Source organism: Polyodon spathula, chromosome 23, assembly GCF_017654505.1.
Source record: "Polyodon spathula isolate WHYD16114869_AA chromosome 23, ASM1765450v1, whole genome shotgun sequence".
NCBI lineage: Eukaryota > Metazoa > Chordata > Actinopteri > Acipenseriformes > Polyodontidae > Polyodon > Polyodon spathula.
Window position 1 is genome coordinate 4,078,884 of NC_054556.1, and position 13,284 is coordinate 4,092,167.

The 13,284-nt window shown below is 35.9% G+C and overlaps 1 protein-coding gene across 2 annotated transcripts in view; it reads left to right on the plus strand.

Annotated features, from left to right (window-relative positions):
• Window positions 1-9,022: 9,022 nt before the first annotated feature.
• Window positions 9,023-13,284, plus strand: part of iqsec1b (IQ motif and Sec7 domain ArfGEF 1b) — a 152,931-nt gene continuing 148,669 nt past the window's right edge. Inside the window, exon 1 of one of the 2 annotated variants that reach the window (XM_041224295.1) lies at window positions 9,023-9,519. In XM_041224295.1, coding sequence (XP_041080229.1) covers window positions 9,263-9,519 — 257 coding nt within the window. In that variant the 5' untranslated portion in view covers window positions 9,023-9,262. The remainder of the gene's footprint in view (window positions 9,520-13,284) is intronic. The other variant, XM_041224290.1, reaches the window with a different exon arrangement.

Genomic DNA, 13,284 nt, shown 5'->3' on the forward strand with positions numbered 1-13,284 from the left:
GGGCCATTGATGACAACTGAGTATATGGATCCTCTATCAGTCTGCCGGCAAAACAAACAAAAAAAATCGTAAAAGGAGAAACACTCTGAATTTACTCTTATTCCCACTTTCTTTCATGTGTGCAGTTCCTTTTTTTTGTTTTAAAATGTCTCCATACTGTATAATGCAATGCATTATATATAGAAGGATTTGTATAGAAGCTTGATTTTCATACCTTTCATGCCACAAGACACCTTTTTGCACACTTTGTCGGCCTTACATAAAGAGAATGTGCATTATAGTAACACAGAAAGAAAAACATGACATGGTATGCACAGCAGAATTCATGAGCCAAAAAAGTGACAGCAGTTGGTTTTTCTAAACCTCCTATATCTGAACTGCCCTTTCTATTTTCAGCATTAACAACAGATTATCACCTTTTTCCTATGTCCCTGTAAGGGTTTTACTTAAAGAAGTTATGAGGCATTGAATATTGTTTTTGTACAACCCTCATAAACAGTTATTACAGCCGTATTGACTTGAACTTTCCAGTTGAATTTCTTGCTGGCACTGTGTTCAATGCATACATTCCATTAGATTCCATTACACTGAATTTATTTGCACATCTCCATACCTATCACAGTGTTTGGCATCTTGGAATATTACATTCAACTATCTGCTATTAGATTTGGTGGAAACTGCAGGGAAAATAAAAGGGAGATTGTGTTGACTTTCGTTGAACCCAACAGGATGTCCAATTTCATAGGCTGAAATATAACACTGGTGCTAGTTCTGTGAACTGCTTGGAAACACATCATTAGAAACCCAATTTCATCATACATTTTATTGATGGCTCAGATACATAAAAGATCAAGGGCTCTCACAACTCTTCCCAATGTTTTTTTTTTTTTTTTACAAGCAGCACCATTAACAATGCTGCACAGGCACTCAGGGGCATGCAGCCAGGCTTAATGAGCCAAACGAGTTACATAAAAAGCTTCAACAAAAAAGCCTCAACAGCCTGTTTTCTTCTTTCTTTCACAAAATATCAATATAGGAAGGATTAATATACATTATATCTTCCCATACCTTTCCTGTAGATTGCTTTTCCAATTGCATCACCATTCCCCATAAACAGCCTATTCAAGTGGTTAGCCTTCCAATGCAATATGTGTTCATGCATTAATTTACAAACACATATCTTGTGATAATAGTACTACTACTAATAATAATAATAATAATAATAATAATAATAATAATAATAACAGCATTAGCAGTGTTTAAGAACATGTAGCTGAGGCATTTACACTAGTACTGTGTAAATTCTAAATTTAATAACAGAGAAGTTAATTCTATTTTGATACAATGTTATTAGTCATCAAAACCTTTAAACATTTAAGTTTTTCAATAGATTCAGCTAAAGTGTGGTCATCATGTCTCTATAGATAGATGAATGACTCCACATTGAATGAAGATGCACTGTATATTCCAAATGTCATCTCTGTACCCTCAGGGTCTTTCAGATTAGCTTGAAAAGATTTTGCTACATTGAGATCTGGTTTAAAAAGACAGTAGTCTTTAGGGAGGGTCAAAAGCCTCGGGAGGCTGTGTGGCACATGCACTGCCATCCTTCATGGCTGAGAGGGTAAGACTGTACATCAAGAATGAAAAGCAAATTCAGCAGGCAGTCCCGCTGGTGAGTGTGTAGAATCCGAGAGTGTAGAACATCATTCAGTCATCATTCATTCAAAAAAAAAGAAACTTCCTCCCTGAGCTATTATCTGTTTAAAATTCAGAAGGAAGAAAGCTGTCTTCTTTTTGTTGAAGTGTTTTGTTGAGTTATATTCTTTAGCACTTATTGAGACAGTCTGTACCTTGAGGTTATAAACTTCATATGCCACAAATAATTCCTGAGTGCAGAGCATATTAAACAGAGAGGAAATGAGGAAATATTGAAGCCTGAATGGCAGATTGGAGACACCAGAAGGCTGGTAGCAAGGGAAAGGCATAGGAACTGACCTAAAGGCAAAAGAGTTATAACTCTGAGGAGAAAGATACTTGAGGAGCTTGAGGAAAGCCTATACAAATACAGACGTGGTGAGCACACAGATTACAAAACTGTGTTAGAGGAAGTCTTCACCTCATGCTGGGAGTTAGTGAATGAACATAGGTGGAGAACAGGAATGCCAGTGGCATGGAAACCACAGGCAGAGCCAGTAATGAAATGTCTGCAGAAATGACAGAGGCCACAGTAGAGGAGGTGATGTTGCCTGTGATAAATGGAGACTTGTGCCGCCAAAAACACTGCTGTGTTGTGGTGATATTGAACAGAGAATAAGCAGTAAGATAAAATTAGGTCGAACCATCTGGAGCTGTCTGAAGCCCAAACAAAAGAAAAGCAAGGACAACACAAATGATGAATACAAAAATAATCAACATTTAGTAAAAGTGTAAAAATGTGTTTAAAAGTCATTGTTCAAAAATAGTTTTTAAGGTTTTTCATTATTTTTTATTTATTTTTTCTAGACAAAACATTTTCCCACACAATACCATTTGTTCTGAAGTCAAGCACATTGACATGGTACTAACCTTGCCTGCCACCTTCTCACAGTTAATTCAAATGACTAGTTTATAGCAGAGTCTCTAGGCAACCCCTTCAACCTTATTTTGAATCTTTTCTCCTCATTCTCAAAGGCCGCTAACATCAGCTTGTGTTCAATAGGTTGAATGCTCTCCAATATTACAAAAACACTTAAGGGCTGTTATGGAACCTTCTAATAACATTTAGAATGAGCTAGGTTCTGACAGATTTGGATGAATGTGTCAGTAAATGTATGATAAATCATGGGTATCCATATGTTCGTACCTACTAGCCAAATAAAAACAAATGTCTGGTCTTGCAACCAAAAACTGTAAGGTTTAGCAGGAAGCATACAATAATAAATAAATTTATATGTATATTTCAAAAGCACAATTGATTTTCCTGGTTGTTATGAGTCTGAGAGCAGCATGAGATGAAAGAATCGCCCCTGGCTGTGAATACAATTCTCTGTTAAAGCATTTAACCTCCATGTTGAAACATAAGTGCCACCGATAACACAGTCAAAATTACCATGCTCTAATTGGGTTATTGGGGAAGTGTTTCCAATTGTAACATTTAAACTTCCCGGGGAAACAAAAATGAGTGGGAAGATATACGGCTTGATGGTCCATCTTACAGTTGTTAGTTATTGCTATAATTGTGCATTGCAAAGTGGAATTTTACCAGTTATAGCCGAAAAATATTTTTGTAATATTCATATAATGACTGTTTCACTTGTAGTCTGATTATCTATCTATCTATCTATTTATCTGTCTGTCTATCTATCTATCTATCTATCTATCTATATATATATAGATAGATAGATAGATAGATAGATAGATATCCTATATTACTGGTTAACATGATTTTCAATATGCATTTATTTAATTCAGATATTTTAAAAAATTTTTACATCGTTCACTTGTAGAAAATTCCCTGAGTAAATCCACACTATATGTATGAAGCTCTTTACATTATTGCAAGGCTTACAATTGAGCAAAACATGTTGACGCAGTGCAACATTTTAACAAGTTCCCTTTAAAAGCTGTGAAACAGTGTAACAGCTGTAAAACAAAAAAAAAAAAAACTGCTTTTCATGCTCTGTATGAATTTTTCTTATTGAAAGATTTAAACCAAAAGAAGGTTGAAAGGGGAAACTGTTTATGAACAAAAATATTGTGCTCCACCTGTCACTACAAATAGTATGAATATCGTACCTGTACATCTGTAGCAATATCCATACCTAGCATGGATTCATTTTGCAAAACTACAATGTAAATACACCTTAACTATACCGATGGGCTGTGCATAAATGAAGTGTTTCCATCCAGTGATTAAATAACTAGCACTGGCACCAAAAAAACATTTCATGCTAAAGAAGCTTGCCAGGAAATGCACCTTCAGTGGTTGAGCAATAAAGACAACATAATCTAATGAAATATGGTCCCAGTCGTTAGGTTCCACGTGTTTGTGATAACAATTTTGAGTTAGAAACCTCGAACCTCCATTCACTAATCAGGCCATACCACACAGTGGAGTATGTAGCCTTAGAAAAAAAACAGAACAAAAGCAAAATATTGGAAAGGTAAATAAATCTCTAATTCTTTTTAAAGATTGAATTTTGAAACCAAAATCATCATTCCCTCCCAGGACAGTACTCACAAGCTTATACTGGCAGTAACCAGACGTGATAAGTATGAAGATCCTAGAAATGATACGTTTGAAGAAAATGTACAAAAAAGTGATTAAAAAAGTCATTGTGACTTATTTGAAGTTTTATTTTATGGCACACCCAGTCCATTAAGAATGTATGGAAAGCACACTGTGAGAACAATATGCTTTATCAACATTAAACAGTGCTTTTGCAATAACATTAGGTTTGGTTTTATGAATTCTATAGGGATTTATTCAAGCATACTGATGAAAAAAGCTATGTTGTAAAGGCTGGGCAAGAAGTCACTTATGTATAATAATGATAGTTTTCTTCCTGCAATAACCAGTCTGCTAAGTGCAAGGAGCAGCAGCTATTCATACTTTTCATTGGCAGTCAGCAATCGCATTTCCTTGCATGCTGTACACAAGATAGATAACTCAGCCAGTCAACAACGTGGCGTTAGTTTGTTCAATATGAATTTATTTGTTTGAGAGATTTAAAATAATGCAGTCATGGAACAAATGTATTACTTTCTGATATGTTAGCTGGAAACTTAATATCTAAAGGATACGATCAATTTAGTTAGAAGGCTTCTCCATGCGTTAATTCCATGTTCCTATCACCCATTTACTGCTTTCATGATGCAGACATCAATACGATCATAGGCTAATAGTGAATCACACACATTATCATATGCTACTGCATTCCATTTGCAATGTAATGCAATATACTTGAGTGCTGCGTTACATAGATGTAGCCAAAGAGAAGCAATTTCCATGGAAGATGTAAAGGTCATTTTTTAACATTAAGAGTTTATTTCCACTTTACAAAATTGGAAAGACCAGCATTAGAGCATAAATGTTGTAACGCATCATGGAATGCAATTGACAAAAAGTGGCTGGATTAAAAACAAACAGACCTGCAGATCTTAACAGTGATGTCTGACCCTCACAGTGTCTAAATAAATACAGAACCTGTAAATAATAAACTGTTGAATTCGAGAATTGAAATCCCTGTCTCTCTGTCTGTCTTCATTTTCACACAACGCTACACTGGTGTGAGAAGTGGGATGCAGGTGACCCGACACGCACTCGTCGAACTGTAGCCTGATGAGCAAGTCTGTGGTGGACTTGAGGCTGGCAAGGGGGAGTGTAGCGTGCACAGGGGTAGGCAGCAGTGGGCTGGCTGGTTGGTGATGTAATCAAACACGAAGACATAAGCTGGATATATTCTCCTTGTAAAGGAGTCGACTCTTTTGTACAGCGTTATCCTCATTCAGGTGTTTTTTTTCATCTCAGCATTCCTACAGGAAAACAAGTAAGACAAACATTAAAGCAAGGAGCTAATTAGCTTACACCATTAAAACCCAATGACCCATGATGTAGATTTAGAGAATCTCCCTGTAGTCACAACTAGTTGATTTGCAAATGTTTCTCTATTCTTATAATTAAGTAAAGTTATTCTGGATAGTGTATTGTACAATTACTATTAACTTTTTCTATGTTTTTTATTTTTTTTATTATTTTTTTTTTAAAGTCTGTTATTTTGGTATTACTGTTTGTTATTATTATTTCTAATCAGGTTTCCACACATTGATTTAAATTAGGGGTATCCATTCACTGTCGTGGAGGGCCATCCCACTCCAAGTTTAACAGGAAACATGATATAATTAATTACTTCAGAGTCTGGACAGAAGTTTAATTGGTTCAATTTAGAACAGGGTTCAAAGACCAACTTTGGACAGACCTGATTTGATCCACATTTTGGTTCAGAGAAGTGGCAATATGGCTTGCACTGACAACTGTAAAAATGTTGCAAAGTCTAACTATACTAACAATACAATAATCAAAGCTTTTATAACTTCTTCTGAAACTGATGCAATTCATAACAGTCACAATGAATTCTATATTCTACTGATCTGATGATAAATTTGAAAGAGATTTTTTAGATTATTAATTGTTACAGTATGTACTTATAACAACATGCATATTATACTAAGGATACTTGAAAGCTCTTGGGGTTATCTAAGTACCTTTTTAAATTTAAAGCTGAGTGGTGTCTTAACAATATTAACATCGGTGTAAATAAATACTACCATTCTTCAAATCATAAACATATGACCCTGTTTTGTTATACCTGAAGAGACTCATACAGGTTGTTAAAAAAAAAACTGTAAAATGTCAATACAAATTGAATATGATTTAGAAGTACAATTAACCATTGCAAAATTGTATTTTATTGCCCATTGTCTTCTTAGTATGTTTGGCATTCACAAACCATTTATGATAATTTTATCAAGTTTATTCTAAACATTTTCATACTGCAAAAATCATTGATCTCCTGTTTTTTTAATGTTTGGCTACAGTTACTACCAGAAAGAAACATTTTAAGTTCTGCAATATATTTCTCATAAAAATAATCACATCCTTTAATATAAGCTTAGTATGGGTCTCCTGTACTAATGTACAGTATTGTTCTAGTTAGTCAGATTAAATTAGTCACAATAAGTATGATATTTTAGACCGCTATCAAGTTGGCTCTTTAAATGCTTAAGAGCTGTCAGCTGACTCCCATACCCTGCCCTGATTTAACATTTTAGGAAGCAGGCTTTAGATGGGAGTGCTACAAAGCGTTTTACATCATAATGTCACTGTGCAAGAAAAGAAAAATAATAACACTATTAACAATTATATAACAACAAAAAAAAAAAAAAAACACTTAAAAATAATTACAAGCCACTAAACAAAATGCCTGAGTTGTTTATCTGTTTTGGTAACAAGGTGTGCTCATGACTATTTTGAGCCAATAGCGATCATTGCTCCTTGCTTACATGCACATTTAAAAACAAAGAAAACAACTCCAGTTTTTTTCTTTCAGCCGTTCTTTTATTCAGGGCCACTGTGAAGTAAGGACAAAATGTCAACGGTTACCAGAGGGGGAACATTAAGAAAGCAACCTGGACTGGAAATTGATCCCTTAAATCATACATCCACAGAGGGCCTCTGTGCTGCTCAGTTGCTTTAGACAGTTGCTTTATTTTACTGATCCCAAAAATAATTAAAATACAACAACAAAAGAACTGTGGGATGAGTTAGGGTTTTCCAAAGGCTGCAAAGCGCTGGATAGACACTTTATCATAATGATAGTGCTATTCAGAGCAGATGATCATGGGCCTGCAGCATGGCTGAATTGGTACAGTATGTGGTAATTGCCTGGCAAGCTGACCTCATGAAAACAAATCTCTTTAATGATTATTCTTCAATGATTGCACTGAGTTTATGAAATAAAATGATACAATTGCTAAGCATGATAACATGCCGATTTTGTTTTAATAGCCAGTTAATATACCATTTTACTAAACGAATTAAGAGCAATTACCACAAAATGTTGTAATTATTATTATTGAATATTCCAAACAGTGTGTTTTTATTAATGATATGTAAGTGAATTTTAATAACTTACTTTTAAATGGTTTAATAAAGATCACCAAATTAGAATCTGATGTTTCTGACTAAGAATAAATAACCCAACAAAAACACAGATAATAATAATAATAATAATAATAATAATAATAATAATAATAATAATAATAATAATAGCTTTATTTTTATATAGCACCTTTCACAGTAGACCACCATCACAAAGTGTTTTACAGAGGTGGGCTGTGAACTGTGCATTACATGCAGAGTCACTTACAACAGGACACTGATTTAACAATGAGGTTAAGTGACTTGCTCAGGGTCACACAGTGAGTCATTGATTTAAAAAAAAAAAGGAATATAAAAAATAATTTTAAAGGATTTAAAATTGGGAAAACGCCCTCTGATGTGCACAAAATATGTATGTCATTATGAAAAAGGCAAACCCATAAAGAAGACTTTCGACATCTATACTCCCAATTGCTGGGCATAAGAAGAAATGACCAAATAAATACTCCTAAGTGGACTCATTGAAATTGTTCACACATTACAGTTGCAGTTGCTCGTCAGCTTTAAAATTAGGCATCTGTATAGTCAAGTGTTGTGCGGTGAAACAGAATCATATCATTGCCAGTGAAAAACAGTGATTTAGATGTTTTGACTAGACTACCTAAGAGTGTATGAGTGTGTGTGTGCGTGTGTGTATATATATAAACATAATTTACACTGTACCCTGCTTGACTCGTTTATCATAGGTAAGTCAATCAACAAATCAATAATCTATCAATAAACACAATTACAGCAACTTCACCTAGCATGATGTGTGCCTACAAAATATTTTAAATGGTTAAAGATTGATTTGCTAATAAAAAAACAAAAACAAAAAAAACAATAATGATCACTGTCATGATCAGTTAATACGTTAACTGAAATCAAACAGAAAACATTAACGCGCATGATTGATAACCACATAAATTGTTATTAAAGTCGTAACAACACCGCTCCTGTGTGTGTTGCTGTATTTAGATCACACGATTACTGGTGGCTGAAAAGCGCTTCTCGGGCTGCAGGCGGCACAGTTGTACGCATCATAGAGCTGAACCTGTTGGCAAAACACACAAGAAAGAAAACAGCAGAACAAACGGCTACATGCAACTACTGTATATAAAACAAAAGGGGGAAAAAAATGTTTCCATTTCAGCCCAGATGCATTTGTGAATAGGGATCTGCAAAATACGCCCGCATTTGAAAGAGGAACTCACACAGCACACTATTATGAATGAAGAGTTAACCTCACCTCACAAAAGAGTGAGTTTTAGCAAATGTGACTTGAGCTCGGAAAAATAAATAAAGCACAATCCTCGAAGGGTTAAATGCAGACCCTTCCCTCGGCGTGGTTTACAGAGGTTACTGATTGTGCTGCAGAACCTCTGGACGGCGTGCGGCTGCGGACAAACGTGTGAGCAACTTTTTTTTTTTTTTTTACCCATTCAATCAGTTCCAAACGTAAACAATGGCGGAGCGGAGCAGCCAACCCGCTTTACAATTTCAAGGTCCCCTGCTATAGTAAAGGCAAAGGGACAGCGTTTTTTTTTTTTTTTTTACCCGTGCAAGCGGAGATACGGCAGTATGGAACATCTTACAGAAAACCCGAGCAAGGCAGCGGAGTACCTCAGTGAGCTGAATAGAATCATCGAGACCCAGCAGGAGTTGTTGGAGAAGCAGAGGAATCGGATTGAAGAGCTGGAGCAGCAAGTGGCTGATCTGTGCAAGGAAAACGCCTATCTGAAAGACCAGCACCACAGACACCTGGCCGCTTGCCGGCTGCAACAGGGCAATAGCCATCCTTCTTTAGGAGCCATAAAAGAAAATGCAGTGCAAGAAAAGTAAGGCTTTATTACTTTCTCGTAGCACTGTACAGAGAAGAAAACAGAAAGAACTGAAAACACGCTTAAAACAATAGAAATATGCGTTTTTGTGAGTTACAGGTTCTTTCTGTTTGTTTTGCAAAGGGGGAAAGTCTAGCAGTGGTATTTCCTAGGAGACGATAAAAGAGAAAGGGGAAACTATTTAAGTAAATGGGAACAAAGATCGTTTCAATACCACACTACTACTTAATTGTTAGTAATCCGTTTCAATTAAAATAGTTGTGCCAAGTGCTAATAAGAAAACTTAATGAGTGTTGCTTGTAAATTGTGGAGATCGGAGTTTCAGTGTTATGTACAGAATCTGACAGCTGCTGTCTAGCCTGGTCGGTGAGTCGGTCATTTGTTTCTTGGAAATAAACCCGACGCTTTTGCAGCGATTTGGAAGTGTCCTCGAAACCATACCGTTATACTGATGCCTAAATCCTTCTTAAATTCATTCTCCAATCCCAACATAATGAGAGGCATTTTCCACGCCCGTACAGAAGAAGAAGAATCTGCAGAACTCGAAGATCAGCACCCGCCTTGATTCTAATAGAATGTGTAGGTTTGTTTTAGGTTTATGCTGTAAGTGTAGTTAGTGCGACTGATACAATGAATGAAAAAAAAAAACAAAGAAAGAAAACACATTTGCATTCCTAGCAGTGTCATCAGAGTGCCTGTTCTGTAAGGGCTGTGTGAGTGTTGCAGTCTCCACACATTAGCGTGTTCGTGTGCAACTGTAACCTACATTAAGAGATTTTTATTATTATGCATTTAGTAAGTGAATAGACGGGTTCACTCAGTTTAAAGTTATGACATTCTTCTTCACTGAGTGATGTATCGCGCTGGACAGCGTTGCTCACGCAGTGCCGGTGTCGTGAAATACTGAAACTGGTGTTTAGCACGGGAATTGCTGTCGGTTCAGCTGTAAGAAGCATCTTTATTTATTTATTTATTTATTTTTTTTATTTTTTTTTCCAAAGGAACATTGTTTTACCCAAACGCGCAGAGAGCTGGATGGAGTGTTCACCGTCATGCATAATGTTTCAAATGTGGAAAGCTTTGTTTTTGTGTTTGGGCGTGTGTACATGTCAGAAGTGGGTATTGCTGATTAGTACATGGGGATTTATGAGAAGAGATATTGATATTTCTCAACTCTAGTTGTCCTTTGATCACTCGTTATAGCCTATTGAACGGAATAGCTGTAATTGCCCATATAATGTACTCTGACGTGAAACGCAGTTTTTTTAAAAAAAAAGATAGTAGACTAATTAGACGGCTTTGAAATGTTACTTCTAAAACACCAATCACCACTGTACGTGTCTTATTGTTTTTGTTTAAACAATATTAGCGTATAGTTTGACATTACAGTTTCATAAATCCTGTCACCCCACTGTGGCAATGCTGGTTTTAATTCATTTATTTTACAGTAGGCGGCTTTGATACTACATGCTCAGCAATCGTAGTTATATCAGCTTTCTGGGTGTTGAACGCGTATTCAAATGATTGCTTGTGGAGTTCAGTTTACTAAATACAACAAATTGCGACTGTGACAAGACAATTCGCGTGTTTCTACACAAAACAATACTTAAAATACTACTGAGTGTCCGTCTAGCTGCGTCAGGGATCTTTTTGAAAAGGTTGAAATGAATGGTGAGATCAACTGGACATTTTATATAAACAACAACTACAGTATCAGTACAGGCATGCCAGTGCTACGGTATAATTTACTCTACCTCATTTCTGGTTTCGTGTTCCATGTTTGCATTCCACAACTTTCCAGGGTTCCAGTCGTGTTAGTCTCTTAAGTGGATTTACTGCACAGATAAGTAATAATCCGGGGTATTTATGGAACGCATTATCAGCTTTTGAAAGTATAACAGTCGCCATAAATCGTTTAGTGGTGGGTGTTTCACTCTATTTACATTGGATACTGTAGCCAGATCCTGTCGTTTTAATGATTTAAGGCAGCGTGACTATAATTACTTTGACATGAAACTGTTAATAAAAAAATTATAACAATAGTGTACATTATTCGGAGGAAAATATTCTCACGGTCTTGCTTTAATGATTATCCATGTAAATACAATGTTCTACAAAAATAAAAAAAAACAACATTTCTGTATGATTAAACACTTTTGGTAAGAGAGAGTGTAAACAGAGAGCATGTCTCACACACACAGTGCTTGCAGCTTCTAGATTACTGGCTCTAGACCAGATTCTCTTGACACGTGAGCAATAAAGAACATGATCTGTTGATGGCTGTTTGTAACCATGTCCTTGCCTTTTTTTTATGGTGTGTTCAGCATCGATGTTGTTGCATAGCGATTAATAAGTAATTTAACAGTTAACACCATCAGTTTCATGTGTGTTAGTTGGGTGTTTTTTAATAGTGTCTGCATTTATGTAGTGTTTATACAGCGTTTAATAAAACATTGTAAGTATTACTTAATAGTAGATGTTCAAATAAAATAAAAAAATAAATAAAAATGGAATGACAGGGGCTTCAACTGAACTGATTTGGTAACTTTCAATAGAACGGGGACGATGAAGATTGGTTTGAAGTGGAATGACATGAAATCGCGTGTGACATTTATAGCTTTTTAAAAAATAGCTGTCTTTTATAGGGGAGAGAACCCTGAATTTAAAATTAATGCATTGCCGTTTTTTTGCGCAAACAACATATCTGGGCCACACATACTTGTGCAGCAAAGCATTTGATTCATGGCTTGTTTTAATTATTTTTCTGCTTCAGTTTGGGATGTAGATTTTTCAAATATAACTCAATTTTATCAGCTGCTTTCCGGCCGGCCGATCACGTGGTGTAGTTGTCTGGTTGCAGCAGGACGATTAGATTGAAACTCTCAATAACACCAGGGACGTATTTAGGTAGTAGGAACAAGCAAATTTGTTTTGCTAATCTGTTTTAATACTGAACGTGCATTTTTTACTTTGTCATATATGCTAAAAAAAAGAACAAAAAAAAACCCTTTTGATATCTGTATTGTTTCTGGGAGTCACAATACCTGTTGCTATTTAACAATAACGCAAGAACAACTTTAATTTGTTTGGATTCAAGATCAGTGTGCCTCCTACACTTGAGGCAATTTGTCCTAATAAAATTTGCCTTAACAGTGTATAATTTTTTTTTCGATCTCATATTAACTGCTTTTATAATTGTGACAAATATATTTTTGGAAGGAAATAGTGGCGTTGGAAAGGAAGGTCTGTCGGACAACGTCTTCCTGCCTGGAATGCAAACACACGCACTGTTCAGTTACCAAGTCAAAATAAAGTCAGCTAGGGGAGACGAACATTTGTTATCAGGAAATACAGAAAGGATGACAACTACTCTGTAGATGTAGTGGGAGACGTATTTGTTACACTGCAAATACCCCTTTAGACTTGGGATGAAAGTTTGAAACAGCTTATGCTCGTGTAGGTGTTACCCAACCAATGCATCGTATACTTGCAGTACAACCTGTGACAGTCACCTTGTTTCTGTAGAAATATGTGTAGCAGAAACCAAAAGTAGGCTGCAACAATTCAACAAACCATCTGCAAAACATTATCATCACACTATCATCTCAGCCCCCTAATGGTAGTTTCATGCTGTCCAAATAGATGTAATAGAGATGCAAATGATACCTCCATTGTTACTTACTATGTGCAGTGTGCCTTCATTGTAAAATCTCGAAAGTCACCCTGCTATCAAATGGGAGTCTTATTTGCAGGCCTGTGTAA